The 27,896-nt window shown below is 33.6% G+C and overlaps 4 protein-coding genes across 4 annotated transcripts in view; 2 read left to right on the forward strand and 2 right to left on the reverse strand.

Moving 5' to 3' along the window:
* Positions 1-10,826, forward strand: part of LOC124366988 (DNA helicase MCM9-like) — a 29,171-nt gene extending 18,345 nt beyond the window's left edge. The window contains exons 10-13 of the mRNA XM_046823634.1: positions 4,279-4,454; positions 5,368-5,598; positions 6,605-6,777; positions 7,930-10,826. Of these exons, the coding sequence (XP_046679590.1) occupies positions 4,279-4,454; positions 5,368-5,598; positions 6,605-6,777; positions 7,930-9,707 (2,358 nt within the window). The 3' untranslated portion in view covers positions 9,708-10,826. The remainder of the gene's footprint in view (positions 1-4,278; positions 4,455-5,367; positions 5,599-6,604; positions 6,778-7,929) is intronic.
* LOC124366998 overlaps positions 1-27,896 on the reverse strand; it is a 413,006-nt gene that overhangs the window by 285,956 nt on the left and 99,154 nt on the right. The gene's annotated exons all lie outside the window — the stretch shown is intronic.
* LOC124366999 (protein CDV3 homolog) lies at positions 12,041-12,909 on the reverse strand. Its single transcript, XM_046823657.1, has one exon. It carries the CDS (start codon positions 12,743-12,745, stop codon positions 12,116-12,118), a length of 630 nt encoding a protein of 209 aa, XP_046679613.1. The 5' UTR covers positions 12,746-12,909; the 3' UTR covers positions 12,041-12,115.
* The window catches only part of LOC124366989 (nucleolar protein 6), a 28,406-nt gene continuing 17,869 nt past the window's right edge, over positions 17,360-27,896 (forward strand). Inside the window, exons 1-5 of the mRNA XM_046823636.1 lie at positions 17,360-17,559; positions 21,457-21,597; positions 23,090-23,383; positions 25,251-25,430; positions 26,768-27,059. Coding sequence (XP_046679592.1) covers positions 17,515-17,559; positions 21,457-21,597; positions 23,090-23,383; positions 25,251-25,430; positions 26,768-27,059 — 952 coding nt within the window. The 5' untranslated portion in view covers positions 17,360-17,514. The remainder of the gene's footprint in view (positions 17,560-21,456; positions 21,598-23,089; positions 23,384-25,250; positions 25,431-26,767; positions 27,060-27,896) is intronic.

The raw sequence follows: 27,896 nt of genomic DNA on the forward strand, positions 1-27,896 counted from the left end.
AATGCTGCTGGTCCAGAGCTGAACGTTGCGGGTCAGGATGACTGTATTGCCATTCTGGCTGGTACCAATGACATATCTAATAATGGCTGTGCGGACATAACTGAACAGATCGAGGCATTGTGTAGAGGGGCGTCCGGCACTAATATTTTGATTGTAGGTATCCCTTTGCGCTTTGATAATACTGATCTCAATGAGCAGATAAGTCTTGTTAACCATGCAATTGGTATCATATGTTCTAATTATACTAATGTAAACTTTATTTCACTTGATAGTCTACGACGAGCAAACTATACTCGCCATGGCCTCCATTTGAACTTAGGTGGTAAACGTGTCTTGTGCAACTTGTTGTATGATTCACTACGATATCCAGTTTTTTCTCAACCCTCTCCCTTATCAAAGAAACCTAATTTGTGTATTAATCAGAAGTTTCCATCCTCCGAATCCTTTTATGAAGAAACAACTCAAACTGGTTCCAATTCAGATGTTTGCCAACGAATTCCAATCCTGATTACAGACCGTTCCTTATCCCGTAAACGATCCTCAACTGTGTCTTCCATTCCTGCCAGGCGCTCTGCTGTGGACGTGGCCAGTTCTGTGTATTCCGGAACCGTAACAGATAAAACTATTTTTTTAGAGCAGAATCGCATTTGCGGCAAAGTACCTTAATTGACTGTTGTACTCAACATGGCACATCATTAGCGCCCCCTAGAGCTTCTAAACATCATAACGTACGTCCATTACGCTTGATTCATCAAAATGTACAAGGACTCCTTTCAAAAATTGAGCAGATCGAAGTCTTGGTCGAGCTGATGACTCCGGATATTCTATGCTTGTCGGAACATTTTTTCAGGCAATCGGTGCTGGATTCCTTCTGCCTCCCTGGCTTTTCAGTTTCGTCTGGGTTCTGTCGGTCTGGCCTACAGAAGGGTGGTGTTTGTATTTTGACAAGGGATACATTGCAAACTCAGCCTCATGATGTAAGTTCTTTCTGTTTGGAGGGAATTTGTGAACTCTCTTCCATTAAAGTGTCTGCAAAAAATTTGAACTATATAATTCTAGTTGTTTATAGGCCACCAAAGAATATCCAGTCTGAGCTGAATGAGTTTTTTGATTCTTTCTCGAATTGTCTTGACTCAGTTGTAAAGCGCAACAATCCTATAATTGTTGTGGGTGATTTTAATATTGACGTCTCGGTCGACAGTAAAAATTCCAGGCAGTTTACTAACTTAATGTCTTCTTTCGGCCTCCTACAAACCATCACAACTTACACGAGGGAATATGGTGGATCTAGATCGACTATTGACAACATTTTTACAAACATAAACCCTACTACATTTGATGCTGCTGTTCTTGTGACTGGTTTTAGCGATCATCATGCCCAAATTGCTGACTTTGGGTTTGACTATATTAAAACAGAAATTCCTCTTTACAAAAAAGTTAGATTTTGCACACAAAACAACACTTTCATCTTTAACAATTTCTTAAAAAATGAGACTTGGGATGATATTCTTCACACCGATGATGTTTCGCATAAGTTTTTTCTTTTCATAAGCAAAGTTTCTTATTATTACAAGTTGGCCTTTACTGAGAAGCAAGTTAGGCTAAATGAGAGCACAGGTCGGACCAGGATAACATTAGATCAAACTCTTCTAAACCTAAGAGAAAGGATGTTACTGTTGTACTCTGTTTCTAAGCATCTCGATTTTCATCATCCGTTAAAAGTGCAATATAGAAAATTGAAAAAAGAATTCAGGGACAGCATTAGGTCTGCAAAGTCGGAATTGGTTTTCAAAAAATTATCAAACTCCAACAACATTCAAAAGGCTGCATGGCAAATTATCAACGATTTAAATCTGAGTAAAAAGAGAAAAAATTTTAAACCATTTTCATTTTTGACACCGGAAGGAGTTGTAGAGCAAGACCCTTGTGTTGTGTCTGAGGGTTTCAATGAATTTTTTAGCCGGGTCGGAACACGACTGAACTCGTTACAACCCTCATCATCAGTAGAGTGCTATAGGTCATCTGAGCATGTAGGTCCTTCTTTGTACTTGACGCCAACAGATGAATTTGAAGTTTTGAAAGTAATCAAATCACTACGCACGAGTAACTCCTCAGGAAAAGATGGGATATCATCAAAAATTCTAAAGTCCTGTGCCGAACTTTTGGCTGGGCCTCTGGCTCATTTAACAAATGCATCCTTCCAAACTGGAGTTTTTCCTCAACCTCTCAAAACAGCAATTGTGAAGCCTTTGTTTAAAAATGGAAATCATCAGGACCCAGAAAACTACAGGCCAATATCTATACTCTCCACATTTTCTAAGGTCTTGGAAAGGCTCTTTCTTATCCGTCTTGAATCTTTCCTTGAATTGAACAAGGTGGTCTGTCGCCAACAATTTGGGTTTAGAAAGGGTGTTTCTACTACAGATGCAATATTTAATTTTGTATCAGAGATTGTTTCTTCGCTTGATGATCACAGGTACACCTTTGCTCTGTTTTTGGACCAAAGTAAGGCGTTCGATGTAGTACCTCACAATTTGTTACTTGAAAAAGTCCGACAGGTCGGTATTAGAGGCAGGGCTTATGATTGGGTTTCATCTTTTGTGCTCAACCGAAAACAAGTGGTGGCTGTTCCATATATTGACAGTTCGGATTGCCTGGGCACATACGAGTCGAAGGAGTTGTCTACTTTGACAGGTGTGCCACAGGGTTCCGTTCTCGGACCTATACTTTTTCTCTTATTTGTGAATGATATCCCTACAGCTGTAAATATGGGTAACTTATGTCTTTTTGCTGATGACACATCCTTCAGCATTTCCAATGGAAACAGAGAGCGACTAGAAACTGATATATTTATTCAGAGTAGTTCTTTGTTGCAATGGCTGGAAAAAAACCAACTTCATGTAAATGTAAAGAAGACAAAACTTGTTGAATTCTATTTAAGATCGTCTCGAACAGATGCAAACTCTTCTGATATAGTCATTGGCGACTTTCGTCTTAGTCCTAGTCCCAGCGCTGATTTTCTGGGTCTGGTAATTGATTGTAATTTGTCCTTTCACAATCACATCGACAAAGTAATTAAAAAATTAAGCAGCAGTCTGTTCATCTTACGAAGATTGGCTACTTTCTCTAGTAAAGATGTTTTGCTGACAGCTTACTATGGGTGCTTCTACACTTACATGAGTTATGGCTTGATCATATGGGGTCATGAATCCACTAAGACTAAAGCCTTGTTTACCCTCCAGAAGAAAGCCATAAGAGTGATATGTGGACTCAATCGTTCTGTCATGTAGAGGTTTTTTTAGACAAAATAAATTGTTGACGTTTCCTAGTCTATATATACTGGAATGTTTGACATTTGTCTTTAAAAACAAACACCTTTTTCCAGTACAACAGTCAAATTATAATCTCCGCGGTACAAATTCCTTAACTCTTCCAAAACATTCAACAACATTCTTTGAAAAACAAACCCTTTACTCTTGCATAAAATTTTTCAATAACTTGCCATCTGGGTTCAAGGAGGCCAACACTTCAATATCATTTAGGAGGAAGATAAAGTGCTTGTTATCTGAAAAGGAATATTATAGTACTAATTGTTTTCTAATTGATAAGGACCTTTAGTTATTTTAGAAACTAGGCTAGTTCATTTTCAATGTACACTGACGATTGTTATGCATGTAAATGTCTTCAACAATAAAAATAATTTGATTTGATTTGATTTGCTCTAAAATCTCTGGAAATAAGCATTCAAACAATGGAAAAATGTCTGTCATCGGCTGAAAATTTTTTAAAAATTAAAATAATTTTATTTTTTTATCCAACGAATTCTACTCTCAAGAATAAAATATCAAAAATAAAAGAAATCTTGAAGTAACCAAATAATTTATTTCTGGACCACTTGTTATGGATTAACCCATGTACAAATAATAATAGAATGGAGAGTCAATATTAAAAGTGAGTGAAAAAATTAAATAAAATGTCACTCTTGTGTTTCAGAGACCTACCCAGCTCACTGGAAAATGTTATTATGTAAACACTGCTATGAAATCTGACTTAATGATAAAAAATGTAAACGTTTTATGTGGCTTAAAATTTTGCATGTAACTTCAATTTTCCATAGACAAGAATGAGTTCTATGAAGGTGCATGGCCAACCATAGATTTTGTCTGGCATCTTTGAAGCCTATACATCAGTAAGCTACCGCAATTTTTATTTTGTCTGCTGGAGGAGGTTTTTTGGCAAACAGTGTGTCCTAAACAGGATACTGTTGTGTCGGTACAGGCGGGGCTGGTGTGCAAGCTGAACACCCGCTGTACTATTCTGGCAGCGACAAACCCCAAGAGCCACTACGACCCCAGTCAGCCACTCAGCGTCAACATCGCCATCGCAAGCCCTCTGCTCAGCCGCTTCGACCTGGTCATGGTGCTCTTGGACTCGTGCAACACCGATTGGGACAGGTCAGTTTCTGGGAATACAACTAATACATTTTTATTTCAGAGATAGAAAAATGTTAAATGCTTCAGCATTTCTCATGCACATAAAGTGGCAGGTTGATTTTTTTATAAATTTTAAAATTTGAAAAAGGCTAACCTATTACAATTACCGTTCATCAGGTTTTGTATGCTTTGGTCAATGACAACACATTTTTGATCTTTGAAATTCAGTTGTTCTATTTGTTTAAATATTTATATTGTTACATTTTTCATTGGGTTTTAATTGTATACGTTATTTGTGTTTCTTGTTCAGTCTGTGTTTTTTATATATTTTACCCTACAATGCTTTCTTATTTCTTAAATAATTTTATAAAATCACTGTATTTATACCTGTTTTGTAAGTTCTTATGTCTTTTGCAATATTCCTCAACATAAGTCTCCAATTCTAAAATTGTTAATTTTTTAAGCATTACTGCCCAATAGTCTGATGCAGTCTATTGTAACTTATTATGTTGCTTAATGACTAATAAAGACATCTTGAATCTTAGGTAATGCAATTAATGGAAAGCAAGAGGTAAACTGTTAAATCAGTTTTGTGATTGTAGAGATGTCTTTGTAATGTGTCACATCAGTAATGAGCGACCTCTGTATTCATCATTTGCCTTATATTGCTTGTTAAAGTCCAAACCATAAAAGTAATGTAAAGGAAGCATAAAGAAACATTCGAAAAAGAGTAATTATTATCCCAGCTATGGTTACAGTCATCAATATATTTGTGTTTATATGCCAGAAGACAGCAATTGGAGAAAATTTGAAAACTGTCATTTTACTGAATAAAACAGTACATACCTTTTATTGAACTGCAATTTACTGTGCAGAAAATCCAAAATCAAGTGTTAATCTTTGTGGAATATACTGAATAATATTATAATTACAGGATAGTATCCGGATTCATACTGGAGGGAAAAGACCCAGCGAAGGATTGCAAGTCCTCCTCTCTCTGGAGCTTAGAGAAGCTGCAAGCCTATTTCAGTGTAATCAAGAATTTACAACCTCGGTTCTCTGACAATGCAAACAAGATACTTACCCGCTACTACCAGGAGCAACGTAAGATGGCTGCCCGCAGTCTAGCACGAACCACAGTCCGGCTGTTGGAGAGTTTGGTCAGGTGAGGCTACAGAAGCAGTTAGTTCACTTCATTATAGTCAAGGCTCTACATCTTGGTTCTCCAAGAGTGCCAACAAGGTGCTTAGCCGCTACTACCAGGAGCAATGTAAGATGGCCGCCCGCAGTCTAGCACGAACCACAGTCCGGCTGTTAGAGAGTTTGGTCAGGTGAGGCTACAGAAGCAGTTAATTCACTTCATTATAGTCAAGGCTCTACATCTTGGTTCTCCAAGAGTGCCAACAAGGTGCTTACCCGCTACTACCAGGAGCAATGTAAGATGGCTGCCAACAGTCTAATACGTACTACAGACCGGCTGCTGGAGATTTTGTTTCAGGTGAGGCTGTAGAAGCTGTTAGTTCATTTCATTATAGTCAAGGCTCTACATCTTGGTTCTCCAAGAGTGCCAACAAGGTGCTTACCCGCTACTACCAGGAGCAATGTAAGATGGCTGCCAACAGTCTAATACGTACTACAGTCCGGCTGTTGGAGAGTTTGGTCAGGTGAGGCTACAGAAGCAGTTAATTCACTTCATTATAGTCAAGGCTCTACATCTTGGTTCTCCAAGAGTGCCAACAAGGTGCTTACCCGCTACTACCAGGAGCAATGTAAGATGGCTGCCAACAGTCTAATACGTACTACAGACCGGCTGCTGGAGATTTTGTTTCAGGTGAGGCTGTAGAAGCTGTTAGTTCATTTCATTATAGTCTAGGCTCTACATCTTGGTTCTCCAAGAGTGCCAACAAGGTGCTTACCTGCTACTACCAGGAGCAATGTAAGATGGCTGCCAACAGTCTTAATACGTACTACAGTCCGGCTGTTGGAGAGTTTGGTCAGGTGAGGCTACAGAAGCTGTTAGTTCACTTCAAGTATAGTCAAGGCTCTACATCTTGGTTATTAGAGAGGAGTTAACTGTTGTAGACACAATAGTTACTGTAGTGTTAATTAAGCATAGTACAGCTCTGATTGGACATGTGAACAAGTTATGTTTGAATGTCAATTGTTCACAGGCTATCTCAGGCGCATGCTAAGCTGATGTATCGAGAAGAAGTTACTGTTCTAGATGCTATAGTTACTGTAGCACTGATTGAGTCCAGTATGCAAAGCACAGCTCTGATTGGACAAGTCAACATCCTCCACACCAGTTTCCCCAAAGACCCTGTTGATGAGTATGCTCGCCAAGGTGAGTGGTTGATCATGTCGTTCTCATAGACCATCGATTAAAGTTATTCAGATGTTTTATCCATTGTTAATTGGTATGTTATATTACATAATGTAATCTTTTGGTGGCTTATAACTTTGTAATGTTTTATGAGCACCAAAAATATTATTATTCATTTAACTTTGTATGTTAATCTAATAATTTTTCCCCTAAAGTGGAAATTTTAATTTTACATGTCCAGTAGAGCCTCACAGACTCAAAACTGGAAGATGATGGCTGGTAAACATTTTGAGCTAAAAAACTTCAACTTAACAAGGTTCCATTGAAGATGGAAATTGCGAACAAAATTTTGGCTCTAGGCTTGTTTAGTCTAAATAAAAGTTCTATTAAGTGTAGGTATGAATTACAGTAAAAATTATTCTTTGTATTGTATTGTGTATTTTTTATACTGTATTTGCTAAATATAAATATTCACTGTAAGTATTGCCTATTATTGTACTCTACTATATTAATGTGTGATAAATACATTTAAAGCAGTTTAAATACTATAAGGCCTAGTAAACAGTAAAACTTTAATTGTTATTGTCTGTATCAATATCAATTTTAGACTTCTCAGTATAATATATTGCGAACCTTGATGTAAGGTAGCAACTGATTGCACAATACAGCAACTCTAGGAATGAGAGTCCTCATGTTTGATCATGCAAGTTTTTTGTTGTTGTGAGTCATATTTAGCTCTTAAATTTATGTTAGTTGATTAGAACTCAAAATAATATCAATCAGTAAAATTTCAAATTATTGAGGTTTTTAATTCTTGAAATTCAAATTCTACAAACAAATTGTGGAGTTGAAATTATTATAGAGTTTTATGAAAATTCAAGAAATTTAAAAAAAGTTTGTCAGAAATTTAACTTAATTATTGATTTTGAGTCAGTGAGACTATACTATAAATAAATTATTCCTGTGGCTATTTACCAAAAATATTTTCAGTCTCATAATGATACTATAAAAGTCCTAAGATAAATATTACTAATAATTTTCATCTTGATCTACAGATCAAGCATTTAAATTCCAAATGCTATTATTAACAATAAGCAGACTTTTAATGTTTAGTTATATTCTCTAACACTAGACAAAGAACAAAAATTAATTTAAAATTGTTTTTTTCTCCAGCGGAACTAATTTTGAGGAGACTGAACTTGTCTGATGTTTTGGAAGAGGAAATGGCCAATATTGAAAAGATGCGGAAAATTTTAAAACATAAACGCAATCAACCATTAAAGAAGCAAACTTTTGAAAATGAAAATAGGAAAAATACATCTGTAGAGAACGTACTTTTGAGTCAAAGTCAAAATGAAGTCAAGGAAACTTCTCTTTCATTGAGTGATGATAATGAGAAAATGGCTTTGTTTGAGTCAGCAAATGTAAATGATCAAGAAAGTATAGAAGAGTTGGTATTTCCCTCAACATCAAAAGTGTCAGAGAAACTGTGTGAAGTTCTAGCAAGTATAAGAAGAGCAAGAGAAAGAAATGCTTATGAAGCCACTCAACATTTACAAGCAAAAAAAGACAAGAAGTCTGGCAAGATGGCAAGAGGAACAAGAGAGAAAAGAAAAGGAAGTGACACAATATCAAAGAAATGTCAGAAAGAAGCTTTAGATATTAGTGAAGATTCTGATAAGTTTGATACAAGCTTCCTTGATATTTCAATTACGCCAGAAAAAGATTCTGAACCAGTTGGCTCTAAAAGGAGTAAAGAATTAAAAGATAAAACACGAAAAGGTTTGAATAGAAACATTAGACACCCAATTACAAAGTCAAATATTGATGTAATTTCCCCTGAAAGTAATGGTTATGATGTGGAGGTGGAAATAGAAGATTTGTTTGAAAAGAAAAATGAATGTAAACTAGGTAAGTTAAAAACTAAAAATAAGTTTCATCATGCAAATAAAAACAAAGAAAGTGTTGACAAAATCGACTCTGATTCTGAAGTTAGTATAGATGAAAGGGAAATTTCAAAAGAAAGCAAATCATTTCTTAATGAGAAAGGTTCAGTAGACACCCAAAAAAAATCTAATTCTTCATTCAGTAATAAAAGTAAAACAGAAACAACTAAAAAATCATTAAAGTGTGAAGAAGGTATTCTAGATTCTACGTTTAAGGAAATATGTGCAGTTGGAGCAAGTAAAAAAGGAATTGGTGAGAAACTGGATGTGTTCTTGAAAAGAAAATTTGATTTTAAAACTGTACAACCAGTTAAGAAATTTAAACACTATACTGAAGAAGAAGAGTTTGAAACATGTAAAGAGACTTCAAAGAACTTTACTGTAAACAGCACTGATATAACTGAGTTCCTTCCTGAAATTACTTCAAGTGCAAAGAAGTCAAGAAGTATTAAAAATAATAGTTCATTAAATAATATTTTGAGTCTGGAAAATGAAGAAAACAAATTAAATAGGACAGTTTCTTCAACAAAGCCTACAGTTAATGCAAAAACACATCAAAAGCTTATGAAATTTTCAGCAAAAACAAAATCTAATATTTCAGACTCTGATAAACTTCCAGATTCTCTTTTAAACATAAAGGATGAGCAGGAAACCCTGGAGAATAGTAACGAGGATGAAGAATTTAATATTAGTTCATATTGTGATTTAGAAGTTAGTAGACAGTGTGTAGAAGATGCGGATTCTGATACTGGCATTAATAGCCATGCAGTAGCAAGTGCAGTTTTGAGTTCAGAAGTAAACTCACAACCAGTTATGATTACAAAAGAGGGTTCTCAATCCAAGTTAGGTTCAGAATCATCTTCTATTCAAACAGAAACTACAAAACCTATGTCAACAATTAGAGATGATTCTGAACCTACCACTGCCACACTCAGTAATTACTCTCAACCCTTCAGTTTGATTGATGGTGAAGAAAATTTGGATGATATTGATTTTGATTTGTAATAGGGAAAAGAAAAAAGTTTGAGTCTGGAAAATGAAGAAAAAAGATTAAATAGGACAGTTTCTTCAACAAAGTCTACAGTTTACATCGAAAGCTTATGAAATTTTCAGCAAAAACTGGACTTTTGCTGTGCAGTAAATGTTTGTTGTGCATGATGTAAAGAGGTGAGTGGTTGTGACTGTAAAGTATGTAGTTTAATAATATATAGTCTCAGTACATACTACTTGTACCCTTATATTTGTTTAAAATTGCATAAAATTATGCTCAGAAGATATATCTAAGTGAAAATCAGAGGAAAAGTTATTGGAGCTAGATTTCTTTGCTTAGTGGACCACTGGTAGTTGAATTAACAAGATCAAGAAAATGCTGTATTTCTGTTAAAACTTGTATTTTTTTTTTAAATATTTGAGCAATATGTGTGATACCTTGTGTTAATTAATCAACATTTACACTTAATTTACTCTAAAAATAAATATTTTGATTTTATTTTATTATATTTTTTCTTTTAGCATAGCATTAATTATTTTAAGATTTACACAATCCGTAATGAGTACAATAGAGAGAAAACGTCCACACTTGATGGGACCAAACCCCTTTTTGAAACTCAAAATACTTCTTTGTTTTTCTCCTTAGCCAATAATTAATTGTTGATATAAAAAATTATACCTGAAATAATTTTTTGAACTACTTTGACATGATGTAGGCTATTCTAGAATACTCCTTTTTTATTGTAATTTTGGTTGTCATAACATTGGTTAGTCAATATACAGGACAATATATACTTATAATTTTATTAGTTGTCTCTGTATTAATATTAAATGTACTAATTTTAATATAAGCATATTCAACAATAATAAAAGTTCACAATTAATATTATTTTAGATTTAAATTATAATATTGTCGATAATTTGTACATAACCGTGAAGTGTATATTATAAAGTGTAAAAATAAGCTACCTATAAGTTTTATTATTATTTTGGATTATTATCAAGGATCACTGTATGTTTAAATTGTGTTCGAGTTTATTACATATTTTTGTTGGTATTAATTGTTAAAAATTCATTAACTCTATTAAACTGTATTGTTTTAATTTTTTCATTATACATTTAATCAATGCTGCTGTGTATGTGTTTTGTTAATTTATAAAAATAAATGTTAATTATTTTTTATAACATTTTTCTCTGTACTTCTGGCCTTGACTTGTTAACCTCTTTTACATAAGATTGTTGAAGAAAGTGTTTCTCATATTGTTCAATTGTGGATTTCTTCATACGAACATGACCTAGATTTCAGGAGTTAAGTTGTTAAATTTTAAGTTAGTATAAGGCCCTCTAAAAAGAAATTTTGTGATCCTATACATTTATTTTTATACTGCAGGTTTGGAACCTACAGGAGGGTACAAGAAAATATTATAAATAGTTCATATATTTATTTGCCGGTTTTATATTATATTAAAGATATCATATAAAAAAGTAAAGGTATGGTTGCTAGACTTTGCATATTTTAGAACATAATACTCTGGATGAAAATAATTTTTTGAACTTGTAATTTATGCATATACTTTATATAAGTGAAATTAATATTAATTATCGCTCTAAATTGTTTATTATAATATGGTATACATAAGAACATATACAGGTTTTAGTGTTAAAGTGATTTAAAGCATTTACACCAATTTTATTTTCAAAAGAAAAATATATTAATGTAATTCATTTTCTAGCATTTGTTTTCTTTTTAAAGGGATTGAAATTTTTAATTGTACTAATTTTAACTTAATTTATTAAATTTTTATTTAGATTATGGAAGGAGTGATTTATTTTGCAATAGGCGATTTTGTTAAACTTTTTATTATTTTTTGTAATATATATTTATTCAAGTTGGTTAAAATATCACATGTTAGCCTTACTTTGATTAAAGTCTGGAAAGGTTGGACATAAACTCTTAGTACATTTAAATTTAATTATGTACACTGTATAAGTTCAAAACAGAATTCATAAATTTGATTTGTATTTCTATAAAACTATAAAAAATAATTAAATATTCACATTGATATTTAAACAAAAATTATGTATTGTGTATAAAACCTGTATGCTATAATTGTATGCAAGTTTTAAGACCAGTTTGATGAATTACTCATAGTATGATCAAGAATTGCAGAATCAAAATTAGCATTAAGAAATAAAAAGAAAATATATTTCCTTATTAAAGCATTGTGTACTTGCATAGAAAATAATATACTTTTTGTTCGGTGCATTAATAATGTTTTCATGTAAGACAATTTCTTTGTTTTTAGTAAAGAAATAAAAATATAAAAATACAAATAAGTAAAAATAAGTAAAACAATAAAATATGTACTGTAAATGGGGCAGCAATCTATGATGATGGTACTACACAATGTTTGTAGGTTAACTTATTCAACATGATCACGTAATGCTTTAAATTTATTGGCCATTGGGTGATTTCTATTTGGATTATTGTAGACGTAATGAGGTTCTCTATTTACAATTTCTCCTAGCCTCATCTGTTCCCACACCCACTGGTTACTACCCTCAACTGATGATGCTGCTTGTAGTGACGGGAATATCGCTTCCTTACCCAAACCTTGAGCTGTTCTTGGTCTTTGTCTCTTGGTAGTACCTGGTAAATGCTTGTTTCGCAAATGAGGAGGTACATATTTCTCTGGACTGTTATGAACTGATTCTTTTTCTTTATTTTGAATTTCCTCTGGTTTCCCAAAATGGGTGTCTTGTAGTGGTGCAGTTATCTTCCAAGGACATGGAGTTTCTTCCAAAACATTGACGTCACCTTCTATCTCTTCCACTTGCTCACTCAACGTTGTGTTTTGAATCTTGAGGCCGGTGTAGTCTTTCTTTTTGTCCTCAAATTCTTTCCACTCACTGTCTTGGTTCTTGTTTTGTAATTTTTCTCTTTTCTTATCAGTTTCTTGTAGTTTTTTGTCAATTTCGTTTACTGTAGCAAATCTCAAACCTTTAGATTTTTTCTTGTCTTTTCTAGCGAAGAAGTCGTTCAGATCGGTCATTCTTTAGTTAGATTTTAAAGTAAATTTCTCTCTACAATAAATAATTTGCTCCCAATTGTTCAAAAACTGATAAATATAATACACACAACCAATGTACAGCTTGGAATTATTATGGAAATAAAGTAAACAATTTTGACTGGACACTTGTACCATTGCCAGCTGATTGAATGTTTGTTTAGCAGATGAATCATCTCAAATGCACAAAACAAAAGTTCAAATTTAAACTGTTTTTTTTCGGGAGTGTTGGCAATATAAAAAATTAAAATATAGACTGCTGAGGTGACTTTTACTTGTATTTCTCATGCTCGAAGAATAACTGAATGCGATGATAAAAATTTGAATTTTGGTTTTCAGAGAAAATACCTATTTTATATTAATATTTATAGCTTTCTTCTTTTTTTGCAAAGCCAAATAGGTGGGAAAATCTTTGATATACTACCTGGGGTAGGGAAAGTCACTTCGTAGAGTGTAGGATCTTTCTCCTAAGGAGTACATACCCACTAAAACCACCACCAAAGGGAATTCTTTTTCGTCCAAACACCCTCATGGGGCTGCCGTCAGGCATGACTTCACGAGGGCGGACTAGCTATTTAAAGGCTCTTGTCTACTCCTTCAGGTGGGTCCTTTTCCCTGCTTCTTTGTTCTCGCGCGTGTGCGTGTGTGTGTGTGCGCGCGCGCGCGTTGTGTATTGCGTGTGTCTATACGTGTGCGTTTAGCATATTTGGCATAGCAAAATTATGCTAGTAAAGAACTACTCATTTATATATATATATATATATATATATATATATATATATATATATATATATATATATATTAACCTTTCATTTAACCCCTGTTATTAAACTTTTTCTCAAATATTCATTACAGCCAAATACTACTATACAAGAAATGTATTAAAAATCATTAACAAAAACTTTGTTACTTTTATATAAGACATTTTTTGCGGACAAAGTCTATATATATATATATATATATATATATATATATATATATATATATATATATATATAGGCTATCATGAAGAACAAAAGGTCTTCCTAAAGTTTCCTTACAGTCTATTCCTAGGCTGTATGAGTGTAAGATCCACCTTCAAAAATAAAAAATAAACGTTCTGGTGGTATGTGTGTGGAAACTGTTACAATGCAATATAGTTCTTTTCAATTTGTGACCTGGGTGGATGCATTGTCATCCAAAACTGAAGAGAATTGTGTTAAAATTTTTCAACCAGATTATTTGGAAAAACAAAAATTGTAGTAGCGTTTAAATAAAGTACAGGTTCACTCTAATAACAACAGTATATTTTTATACATACATTTGAAGGCAACAATTAACGAGTTAGGCAAAATTCATGTATTTGTAGTTTGGTCTACTGTGATATTTTAATTTAACTGAAAAAGTTGAAATCATTCAAATTTGGTTAAAGAAATTAATTAATAAAATCAAGTTTTCTGAGTTTAATACAAAAAACATGGATAATACGTTTTCCTAAATCAATCGGTTCACAACCATCAATGTAAAAATATGGAGCATCGAAATCAAAACGCCGATGTTTCAAAAACATCGGTCGTAGGTGTCATCCCTTCCTACTGCGCTTGCGCATGCCCCACTGTGTACAGGACGATGGCGCACGCTAACACTATGTTAGTTATAGTCGATTGTTACGAGAGTAGCAACACATTCGCGTTCATTTTTCTCTGGGAAAAATCATGTAATTACTTGTTTTATTTCATTTATGCTGTATATATTTGCGTTTTGATTTGTTAAAGCAAGATGTTTAGTTTAGTTTAGATTGTGTACATTCCTTGGTTTGACACATTTTGTTTATTCTTTTAGGTTAAGGACTTGTTTGTTCATCTTTCTTCCATTATGGAACAGAACACTCATGAGCATGATCGTAATTACATTTCCTCATTTAGGAAGAATTCTAACGCATTGGAATTAAATCAGTACAAATCATTGGATAGTTACATTTCTGATAACGAATTACATAATTGGCAAACAGTTAAGTCAAAAAACACTAAAATAAATATTACTCTTTTGCCAGACCATGGACTCAAGCGACATTGTTCAAGTAAAGTTACTGGACAAAGAAATGATGACACTACTCAACTCAGTAATAGCTATGAATTACTATCCTCTAACAAAAAAAATTCGATGGATGAAGATATCGTCACTAACAACCTAGTAAAGAGATTCTGTTTCGCCGATGATCAAATCCCTGGAGTCAATGGTAAGTAAAACTTGATAGTCGTACAAGTATCTTAATCAAGACAGAATTTAACTTTTTCCATCTTCTTCTGACGCTTACCGGAAAATAGTCAAAGGACTCACGGACTTGAACGTCAGTTTCCAGAAATGTATTACTTACCAGTTAAAGCATGATCGATCGTATAGGGTTGTGCTGAAGAATATGCATTACTCTATTTCTATTGAAAACCTAAAAATAGCAATAAAACAATAAACAGCCACAGAGTAAGAAATCAGATAATGTAAGAAATAGAATCACAAGGAAATAAATCTCTGTTTTTATTGATTTGGAGCCTCGTGATCGTAATAAAGAAATATTTCAAACTCAGTATTTCCTAAACACTAAATTTTTATTTAAACCACCTAATAAAAAGAAGGAAGTTGTCTAATGTAAACGTTGCCAACGTTATGGACATACTAAATTATATTGTCAAAATACATTTCGTTGTGTTAAATTTTCCCAGGATCATGATACAAAGGTTTGCAATAAGCCTTCAACCCTTTCTTGCATTTTGTGCTCTAGTGAGCATCCGGCTAACTACAAAGGTTGTCCTGTATATAGAGAAATACAAAACAAACAATTCCCTCCGCTTAGAAAGAAGACTTTTGAAATCAACACGGATCATTCTAGACGAAACAACCCAACTAATGTTAAACAAAACCAGTCCTCTCAAAATAGTTTAGTTACTAAACGGGTAACCTTCGCTCAAGCTGTATAGAATAATCAAAGAACTGACGGTTTTCCTTCTAGGGAACAAGAATCTAACGGACACATAGATGAATCTGAAAGTTTGTCTAACATAATTTAAAAAACTTTTGAACGATTTGAAAATATTTTATCTAAACAAGCAGAACAGATTAGTATGTTACTTAATCTGCTGACTACTGTTGTTTCTCGTCTAAAATGAATATTCTTCTCATAATCGCTTTATGGTATGCCAACGGTTTGACTCAGCATATACAAGAAGTCTAGTTATTCATCACCCAACACAACTTGGACGTCTAACTTATTTCAGAAACTCATTTTACAGACAGAAGTTATTTTAAAATTCCTAACTATACATTATACTATACCAATCATCCTGACAACACGGCCTATGGGAGTAGTGCCATTTTAGTGGAAGACATCATTAAACATTATGAACTATATAGCTTTAGAGAGAATCACCTTCAAGCTTCCAGCATTGTTCTTGAAGATTGTTCTATTACATTTTAAACAATTTATTGTCCCCCCCCAGTCATGTTATAACCTCATAATTTGAACAGTTTTTCACTACATTGGGAAATAAATGTATAGCAGGAGGTGATTATAACGCGAAACACAAAGAATGGGGTTCTCGGCCACTCCCTAGAAGACAACTATCAAAGGTTCTAAATGATAATCATTACTATCGTCTTTCTACGGGTGAACCTACATACTGGTCAACTGATATTTGAAAAATTCCAGTTTTGTTAAATTTTTGTTACAACAGGTATTAATCAAAACTACACAGATGTCAAATCCTGCCTTGATCCGTCTTCTGATCATTCGCCAATTATACTTAATTTAAGCACAGATGTATTAAAAAAGTCAAGTCAAATGTTACATAACAAATTTCAAGTAGGTTCGATTTCGTGATTCATTAAATGAAAATTTTAATTAGAACATTTCGTTGAAAAGCGTTGAGGATTTAGAAAATGCAACAGACAACAGTATTGATTGTTTGTAATGTTCTGCCAAAGAGGCTATACCCTTACACCGTTCTATAAAAATTGATAAGATTGAATTATATTACCCTAGTTACATCAAGAAACAAACTGCGGAGAAAAGATAATTAAGATGTATATGGCAACAAGTAGAAATCCAAATGATAAGGCAAACTTCAACATCTCAAAATCTGAAAAGGTTATTGTTTAATATTAAAAACCAGTGGTTTGAAGAGTATACCCAGTCTCTCTTAGCAATCGAAGCTATACAGACTATTCGTTATGGAAAGTAACTAAAAGAATTAAGCAGCCTAAGATAACGGATGGAAACTGGGTGAAAAGTAACATTGAAAAGTCTGAGGCATTTGCAGAATATTTAACCAATGTTTTCAAATCAAATTACGCCTTTGTTCGCTCCGTTTTAGATCACAATATCATTCCTCATAAGTCTCCAGACTATCACTCTATTACTGGAAAGAATACTGAAAGAACTTCCAGGAAAAGCGATTACATTCTTAACATTCGTATTTAACGCATACTGAGACTAGAACAGATAATATTATAATAATAATATTATACATATTATGTACAAAATAATATTTACTAAATCAAATGTTGTGAAAAAAAAACACTGACACTGCCACTACAATTGTGAGCACTGAACAGTGAACAGTCAGTCAATAGTCTGCACATATGAGTGAATGAAGGCGGTCTGCTCTGCGGTATTGTGTTGTATACACGTGTGTTTTCCTGAGGAATGAAGGTTTTAGATCTGAAACCAAGTTTTAATTAAATAATCTTTATACACGGAAGTTTTTGGTTTGTTTACCAAAATGGTTCCAAAAATGACTCCAATTGGTGAGAAATCGCCAAATAAAGTAAGTAAATCAGTTTGCTAATTTAGGTTAGGTGTTTATAATAGGCCTGTTCTTTTACCCAGCTCCATTTGAGATAATATATTCTAATACTGAAACTCCAAAGGCTGCTATACGATAAGCAACCAACACTCGAAAGGTATCAAATACGGATTAGAACGATTTAAATGCTGTTAGACTACCCTATAAAGTAATTGTAAGTACTATGCTGCTCAAACTTAGTGTAGATAAAAGTTATATGCAGTTTAGATTATAAAAATGTACATATCTTTTACATATCAAAATATAGCTTTACTATAATGCAATCTTAAAAGTCTATAACATAATTCAGTTCTACATTATTGTTCCAAATCAATTCAAAGTTAAATCATGTGTATGAATGAGTACCAGTACCAGTACCAGTCGGAAATGTCCCTAGCCATCGGTGTGGTCTTTGGTGGGCCTGCCACCCACACTTCTGGCTAAAAAAGAACATCCCTTGAGATAGTACCCAAATTTAAATTGATTAAGTGATTGCTTGTGTAGGTTATCTTTAACTTTAGTGCTTCTAGTAAACGGGAGACTAATAAGCGTCTACACTCATTATTCGATTGCTATTATTGAACAATTTGATATACTATCCAACTTCGATATGTGAAAATCAAATATAATAAGAGTTATAAATAACCATAACAAGAAGAATCTTGTATATTGTAATTTTAAAAACATAAATTTAATAATAACATTTGAAAACAACAAAACCAACTATGGCTTAGACTTAGATATCAAAGAAACCTTACAATACTACAACTTGCCCAGCTTGATATCAATGAGTAACTGCTTTTGTGAAATAAAAGGAAGAATTCTCCCTCTGGGTTACCAGGAGCCAAATCCACATGTTGAAGCCACTTAAACAGTCACTTGTGAGAAATATCTCACATATTCCTCATATTCATCACTATTTTTGAAGTTTCGAAATATTAGTTACTTCGGGTAGGGTACGATAAGCGGACCCGGTTTTTTATATCGAATATACTTAATCACAACCATCGATATAACCAATCAATACTGATTAATTATTTTGAACCATTAACTTAAATAATCTACACCAACAGCTGTAAACACTTTCAAATAATACTCGTAATAATATTTCAATTATTTATAAGTAACATTTTATTATAAAAATGACAGTCAATTTTAGAAAACTAAACGGCATTGCTTTGAAAGATGATAAGACATGTTTTTGTGACTTCAACATGTTGGACTCGTACCGAAAAACCCATTATGTGAAATTTGTGGGAAAGAAACAACTGTAACTGTGAGAGGAGCAAATATGGTTGTCTTCAGTTTTCCTAATTTTTTTTATAATAATTTGTTTGATCACTGTAAATATGAAATTCATATTTTAATTTAAAACATATGATTGTTATTGAGGACTATGGATACTTTTATATCGATTGATAGTGTAGGATTTGAGATGTGAATATTAGGTATCGATGATTACATTCTTCGATATAAAAAACCGGGTCCGCTTATCATACCCTACCCGTTACTTCTTGCTGTTTATTGTTTACATTAAAATTACTATGACTAATAAGTTGAAATCATATGCTAAGTTAAATAAATTGTAATATCGAATTATTCCTTTGGATAAAATCAATGGAACCATTTGATAAGTAGCAATCGAGTAACGAATGTAGGCCGCTTATTAAAGTCTACCCCTAGTAACACATTTACGTTAACCTAACCTAAACCTACGTATATTGCGTAATAACATCCTGTAGTGTAATTATTATAATATTTTCATTCCTAGCCTCATCGCTTGAACGAAAGTGGGTGCTTAGTGCTGGGTGTTTATTGTACTACAATCTCAGCAAGTTACTATATAGCCAAATTCTGTGTCAGGGAACAGTAAAAAAATGAAAAACTGTTGCTATGCGTCTTTATTGGATAGACACTTGTTACTAGACCTAGGCAATGTATATCATAGATGATAGTTCATGCTGAATTTGTTTCTGACACTGCTATACATTGTAAAGATGTTCTGGCAATAAAGAATTTGAATTTATATGGATCACTATAAACTGCAGTGAAAAACCACTTTAGTCCAAACTGTAGAAAAGAGCGTCTAACTGCTCCAACATTTCCACCAGCTAATACTTTGCACTTGTTAGGCCATTAAGTGTGGCCTATACTCTCGCTCAACTGAGGTGGAATTAAATACCTGTAATTCCACCTCAGTTGAGTGAGAGTGTGGGCCACACTTAAAGGCCTAACAAGTGCAAAGGTTTAACCCTTTGAAAGCTAAAACGCTGCAGCAGTTAAAGACACAGAATGCTCTCTGTGAAAAACAAAGTGTCCTCTCATCTCGTCTAGACTGGATTTTGCATCAACACTTTCATTTCTTCTCATATTGAAATGCTAGTATTTGACTGTTTGCTCTTGAAATGACTGAGATGTAAATGAATTCTCGAAATGAATTTGCAAAGCAAAAATACTGATCAGTCTGAAGTAGGTCTATAATATAAAAAGAATATAAACTCCTTTCCAGGTTCGGTTCCACCAAATTCACTAGTTTTTTTTAATTGATAGAATAAACTGTAGTAGCTACAGTGGCACTGACACTTGGATTAAAAAAGAAAGTCTGGTATATTATGGAAATAGAGAAATACTAGTGTAGTTACTTATTTGGCAGTGAGACCACATAAGTTCAAATCCGAGCATTAATATTAAGTTAACAGTCATCAAACTCATTCTTGCTTATGTAGAAGTGCATGTTTGTGTAAAATTTATAGTAAATAGCTCAATTGGTCTCAAAATGGTCACCCTAGTAATCATAGTGATGGTCAACACTAGCCCTCAGCCAAATATCATACTACTGATGATATGCACCATCATTGAACTCAATTATGCCTATTTAGAAATGAAGCTTAGGCCTAATGCAAAATTCTAAGTTTATCTCACAATTTGTTCTTGAATTATTCTGTGCAAGATTGTACAGAATTGGTACAGACATAAGTGAAAAGTTTCCAGTCCCCTGAATGGTAGGTTTCGTTAGTCATAGCCAATAAATTAAAAATGTATTTCTACTGGGTAACTTGTTTAATAATTTATTATAAATAAAGGGTTCATGATTTATGAAATGTTACAGTTTCTTACGTTTACAAAGGAAGCTTTAAAAAATGTTGTTATAGAATGTATAGGCATATACCTGATGTATTATGCTGGTCATACATAAGTGGTGACTTGTAATATGTTTGGCATTTTCTACTCACAAAATTTTGGATAGAATAATTTTTCACTGATCATTACAATTTTTTTTAAAGAATGAATGATCTCTTCTACTGCCCGTAGTGGCTACTGGCCTTTATGATGATCCTATACAAGGTTTGACATCATAGCCCATGTGAACACTGGTTGTTTTGATATAATTCAACTTCCAAAACTAAAATCAGTAGTTCTGTGATAAAAAGCAATTTATTTCACATGCTTTTTCCTTTGATATACACACTTGTCCGCACAAGTAACTAAATAACAAACTGAATATACTTGGAAAACTTAATTGAACAGCATGGTTTAATTTTATATTATCACATATCTTATATATTTTAACATGTTTATTGCAATTCCAATTGTTTGTCTTATCTTCTAAGTGTTTAGATTCATACTGTGTGAATACATTACTCACAAAGCACACATATAATTATAATGTTGAAATATTTCAGCCATAGTTTTTGTAATGTAATATTCCACAAGACAATACATTTATATAATATAGAATAAATTCTTTAAACAAGTATAAAATTATCTTATATTTTAAGCTAAATTAAATATTTAGTAGCACTTATCTAATATATATCTGTAATAATTAAGGTACTTTTTTCGAGCAAGAAAAATCTATATTACACGTTTTGTTTTCAGAAAATGACCACTGAAGATTCTGCTTCAGAAGAAGAAGAAAATGACGAATTTTCAGAGTCAGATGAGGAATCGATAACAAGTGATAATGCATTTACAGATGCGATCAATGAATCTGTTGCAAATAAACGCCAGTTGGAGTTTGTAAGTATTAATTCTATTGGTTATAGTAGTGTAAACTTTTCTGTTTCAATTCTACGATTCAGCACAGTGTATTTAATTTAACAAAGCCCATTACCGTACCGTTTTTGAGAGATGTTATTCTTTTTCGCCAGAAATGCGGGTGGTATCGAAGGCCCAACCGAAACCTGTACTTGATGGTCGGGGACATTTCCTATAGGTACTTTCCTGACCTCAAAACACATGCCAGATTGTCCAACGTTATTTGACATCAGAAATGTTGGATGATCTGGGACATGATGAGGTCCTGAAAGTACTGATTGGAAATGCCCCTGGCCATCAGTGCGAGCTTTGATGGCACCTTGGGTACCTAAATTCCAGCTCAGTTCATGTTAGTGCTGGTAAATGTTATCTTTAAAACTTTGGTACTACTATTAACATATTTATGAAAGCCTAATCTAAACCTACTCATACCGCGTAATAACAAATGGTAGATAAGTTACTAGTTGATAGGAAAATCAGCAGACACCTAGAAAACAGATCATCTGATTGAAAGAACAAATAAAGGAATACATATTTTTTACACATAGACATTTTCGGTTGCACTGGAATCTTTCTCAATCAGTAGAGAACATTCTAGTTATCTATTCACTTTGGGTTGCAGAGTCATTGTGAGAAGCAGTGTCGCCAACTGAAAACCTGAAACTCCTGACCAACCCCAACCCAATTACACCACAGTTTTACATCTTACCAAAAATTCACAAGAACCTAGTCCCCCCTCCTGGAAGACATATAGTTACAAGTTGTAACTCTGTAGCTGAACGAATTTCATCATACCTAGATTCCCAATTAAAATTAAGTCTCTGAACTGCCTTTGTATGTCAAGGACCACTAACTATTTCCTGGAACGCCTAAGCACCATATCATTCTCATTAGCCCCCAACACAATTCTTGTAACCATAGATGTCACTTCTCTTTATATAAATATTCCACACATCCATTGGTCTCACAGCATTGCAATATTTTCTGGACAAATGCCCCACCAAAGAACCATCAATGACTTTCCTTGTAAACCTAGCAGGCTTCCTGCGGTTAACTCACACACAGACATATTGTTTCTAGGCGTCACTTTTAAACTGGAAAATGGCCTACTGCAGACTGGAGTTCATTTTAAACCAATAAACTACCTACAATACCTTCTTTTTAATAATTACCACCCAAACAACACTAAAAGATCCATCACATTTAGCCAAGCGATAGGACGACAGCGCGTATGCTCCAATGAGGATGAACTAAACACTTTCAACAACGTCTAGTTGAGTTTCAAATTGTTAAAAAGATATTCTTTGTTTGTATCATAGTTTGACATCACACCCACTCATGATAGTTATAGAAAACTCGGATATCAATGGTGAATCTTGCTCTAAATTTTTTAAACAAAACTAGTTCCACCATCAATTGTTTCAAAAATAATATAATACAAAAAAATTACATACAAAGTTTGTATATTTCCTAGGATACAGATGAAGAAGAGGACGTTGAAGACGAGCTGACTGGGGAACATGAACCACCCAAGAAGAAGAGAAAGAAGAAAAAACTTTCTACAGCGAACATGAAACCCCCAACGGCAGAAGAAATGATTCGCCTGCGAGAAACAGAAAATTTATTTCATTCAAATTTGTTTCGAATGCAAATAGAAGAAATGATAAAAGAAGTAAGGCCGAATAAGGCAGTACGGAAACAAGTAAAACCTTGGATTGAAAAATTGAGAGAACTTCTCTTGAATATTGATGAATCCACTCAAAAACCAGTGAGTATTTTGTCATTTATGCTTATGATTGAATGTCTAGATTATGTGTGTTCATTTAGCATAAATACTTGAAACTATTTCAGTGTTAAATATTCCAGATTAATAATTTTGCAAGCATAACAGTAATAGACTTGGTTGTTTATCTAAAAATTGTGAGCATTTGTAAAGTTTAGAACGAAAACAATAACTTTGTATACAGAAATTATTGGAACTTAGATGATCTATGCTAGTTAGGCATCAATGTAATAAAGAATAAACTAAAAAACTATATTTTTATTTTAAATTTTGTTTTAATTTAAGGTGCATGACACATGATTAAATTTCAAAGGAAAGAGGATTTCTTATTTTTGTTGGGAATATTATAACATTCACATTGTTCAGTGTGAATTCAGACAAACACCGTATTGATTGGACAAAATTAATTAAATCATGAGTCATAGGAATATTTATTGAGATTATAATATCTGTGTTTTAAAGTAATTATTTAATATGCCTACATGAAGTATATACTATCTATAATCTATGTATTATTAAAAGAATTTCTTTATTCTTTAATAGTGATTTTAGGTATCTAAAACTGTAATATTCATATCTGGTGTAAATTAAATTTTCATATACCCTAAGTAAACATTCGCAGAACTTTATGCCATTTGAACACCAAATAGACAATATTTAGCTTTGAACAATAACATCAGCAATACACTTTTGTTTGATTTATATTTTACTGTCATTATTACTAACAGCAGACGTGAACACTTAAAAACATTCTAAACATTATACTAGGCATATTTGACTAAAAATAACAGCTGTGACATAAAAAAAAACTACAAACACTTTATAGGTTTCAGATGCTCCCTCAGTTTTTCCGCATATCCCTTGCAGGTAAGAATTTCCAGCTTGGTTCTACAACGGTGCAGATTTCAGATGAGAAAAAAATACTTGAAATTAGTCAAATATCAGGGAGAAATCAGAGACCTTTAAAAATTGGTTTCTGTGGCACTGTAAAACAAAATAAATTATGAAAAGATGTAAAGAACAATTAATTTGTCTAGAGGTGTAGTGAGGGACAAAAATCAATAAAAAGCCAAAATAACTGTATATTGTGATTTCGCTGGAGAGAAATTTAAAATCACAGTAGTAATATGTAGGCAGTTTTGATTTTATTATTGAGTATGCAATAACATTTTTAGGTAGAATTTTAAAACATCAAAACTTTTTCAACAATTAAATACTATTAATGGTTTTATTACAAGTAACATATACAGTAACAGTTTCTGCTGTACAATTGATTTCTTCAATGAAAGTGCTTAAATTATTTGGAGAAGAGTTCTAGCTGTCTCCCAATATGCTTTTTTATACACATTTATATTATATTTAAGTCAAATTATGTTACATGTAATTTATTGTAGATTGCTGATCCCCACTTTGTTTTTTTTATGTCTTCATTAATATTGTTTATAGTTTTAATTTTCAAACATTGTAAACAATAGTATCCAATTACGTATTTATGATTCGTTACGTGTTATTGTATATTCGTACTGGATTGTTAAAGATTGTTATGTATTTAATTTGTGGTTTATCATATTTTGTTATTTATTGTTTGTAATGATTTTTTTTTGGAATGAAATAAAAATAAAAATAAATGCAATAATTGAGTTTTTGGCAATGACTACAAATAGGCTGTATCAATAACATATGTTTTGCTGATATGAGATTGACATTTCACATGGATTGGGTTTATATCTATGTATGTACATATGTACAAATGAATTAATGTATTTAAGCTGCAACGAGAGTATAATGTTAGTTCAGTTGTAATGTTAAACCTACTGTGAACCTTACGTAATGACACAATTGATGTATGTAGTTGACAGACACGTTCTGGCCGCCCAACGTGGAATCTCCTCTCCCCGGTCTACCCCCGGACACGAGCAAGGGAGTGTCCAGTTTCCTCAAGCCTCTGTCCGTGTCTGCAGTGGGCTCATACGCTGCCGGCTGTTGTCTGGGACCTTCACTGTCTGTTGACGTTGTTGCCGTCATGCCCAAAGTAAGTAACAACTCTTTCACAAATGATTTTTCTTTTGTCAACTGTTAATTTTTAACCGGACAGCACTATCTGGATATCCGGCTTGTACATTGTACCGTTATTTAATTGTACTTCATATAGTATATATTTTCGCAACCCAGTTACTTGTTACTGGTTAGTATAAGTTACATCCGATGTTCTTGGAACTAAATTCTTGGCGGATTGATAACCTAATTGGCATGTGTATTAATTTTTTTCTTTCGGAAACTTGGTAGCTGCCGAACCTCGCTACCGAAGCTACATCTTGCGCGCCTTGTCCGCGAGTTGCAGTTCGCTCTTCGGGCTCACTTCTTGAGTTCAAGCCAAATTACTGCATGTTTTAGACTTCCAGTCTACTAATCTTCCCTTTTTCCGACTAAAGCTGCATTGTCGAGCGCTTGCTTATATGATTTGTGGTTATGTAATTGTTCACAAATTGTTTTGAAATGTACATATTAGCAAAGAGGAAGAACCAGTTCACTCATAAGTACCGGTTTTATTCGGTTTAATTATATCCTGTCAATCAGGTGTGTGACAGGAAGAGTGTATTCTCAAGTGGTGCTTCTACCCTTATGTGTATTTTAAATACAGGTATTTTTTTTGGAAAATTTCTATTATTTAGTTCTTTATTTGATTTATACTGTATATTGTTTTAGGGTACTGAAAACAGGTATTAATATTATTTTGTTGTATAGAGAAAAAAAGGTTACTTTTATGTATTTGCATAAACTAATGCTTACTCTCATTCTGGTAACCACACAAATCCTAAGTGACTCTTAGCCTTACCAAAAATTTGCCTCCATTACGTCCTGTTGTCTGCCTCCTCCAAATCCACTCCTGGTTTCCTTATGTCCTTCACTTTTTAAGCAAAACTTAAATTAAAGGATGTCTTATTTTATGAGGTGAAGTTAAGGTTAAGATGCCCTATTGTTCGGGTAGTAATCGAACCTATTTTTTATGGTTAGTGGTAAAGTGTCTTTCTCTTTCAGTGTTTGATATGATTACCTTTAATTTGATGACAATTTATATTATGTGAGTAGCAGTCTCTGAGACATGACAATAAGCTTGGCACGGTTATTCAAATGTTACCTTTCTCTTTTCATGTGTATTTTTTTTGCTGAGAGAGAATTGATTTGAACGTGCATGAACTGAACTCGGTCCTGCCTGAGACATTAAAGGTAGCTATGTCCACTCTTGCAATTGGCAGTGAAGTTTAAATTCTCTAGGAGGAATGCAGAAGTGTTTTGAATGCAATGTGCACATACATTTTTTAATTGGTTTTGAAATAAATGCTCTAACAGAAATTGTTGTTGGTTTAGAAATGTTTCTTGAAGGAGGACTACCTGAACGGTCGGTACCACCGCAAGCGGGCGCAGTACCTGGCACGCCTGGCAGGGGTGTTGCAGGGCAGTGAGCTGGTGACCGGGGTCCGTTGGGCGCTACCGTGGGACCCTCTGAGCCCTCGTCTGGTAGTCACCCCCACCGGCAAGCTGGACAAGGTACAGGTGACCCTGTCTGTGGTGCCTCAGCAAGACACCTTCAAACTGTCACGATTCTCACCAGACAAGAATAACACCAGGGAGAGCTGGCTGTCCTACGGCAAGATGGAAGGTCAGTCATAGTTTGCACAGTCCATTACTTTTTGTTCAGTTCTGCTGGAATTAATTAAGGTATAATATAATAATCTCAAAGAGGATTTACCTCTGGGTTGTTCCAGTAGAATATACCCAGGGTTCTTTGTTTAAAGTTTGTTATTGAGGATGGAAGGTTTGAAAGAATAACATACAATGATGGCAAATGTCCAAAAAGCTGCCACTCAGGGTACAGCAAAACTGGTTTTGTTATCACTTATCTAGGTATGCCAATAATTGTGTAGGAGCCAATAATTCTGTATTTCTAATAGAAAGAAGGCATGCGATCACGATCACAAGGGCAATGCGGAGAAGGTTTAGTGGGAGCCATTGACTGTTTCTTTGTTGCTGGTAACTTATGAAAATAAAACTCTGTTCAGGTCTCTTGTGAAAATTGAAAAGTGGCATCTTAAGTTTGGATGATAATAGTGTTTTTTTATAATAAGAATAAAATATGCGATACATTTGCTATAAATAATAAAATTATTGGCTGAGTGTCAGTGAAGAATATTATTCGAGGGGCTGGCAAAATTTTACTTCTGTCTGTCTGTCCGTTGTCTGCGCGAAATCTCAAAAAGAATTGACCCACGAGAATGATTTGAAGTTCTCACTGTAGCTTCCATTTCTGTATAGGAAACATTGAGTCCGATGATGATACTCGTCCATCCACAGAATTCACCTGAACATCAGTGAAGTTCAACTTTCTATAGGGTATTTTAATAACAAATTGAGCTATAGACTAACACTTTTGTATATTTCGCTATCACTAAGAGATACAGCATCATTCCTTTTCTGTTTGTTGTCTGTCTATTTTCTG

Source organism: Homalodisca vitripennis, chromosome 7 (assembly GCF_021130785.1).
Source record: "Homalodisca vitripennis isolate AUS2020 chromosome 7, UT_GWSS_2.1, whole genome shotgun sequence".
NCBI lineage: Eukaryota > Metazoa > Arthropoda > Insecta > Hemiptera > Cicadellidae > Homalodisca > Homalodisca vitripennis.

What these genes read in the sequence shown, in the direction of transcription:
- LOC124366999 (XM_046823657.1), bottom strand. Translation starts at nt 12,745, where the DNA reads ATGACCGATCTGAACGACTTCTTCGCTAGAAAAGACAAGAAAAAATCT.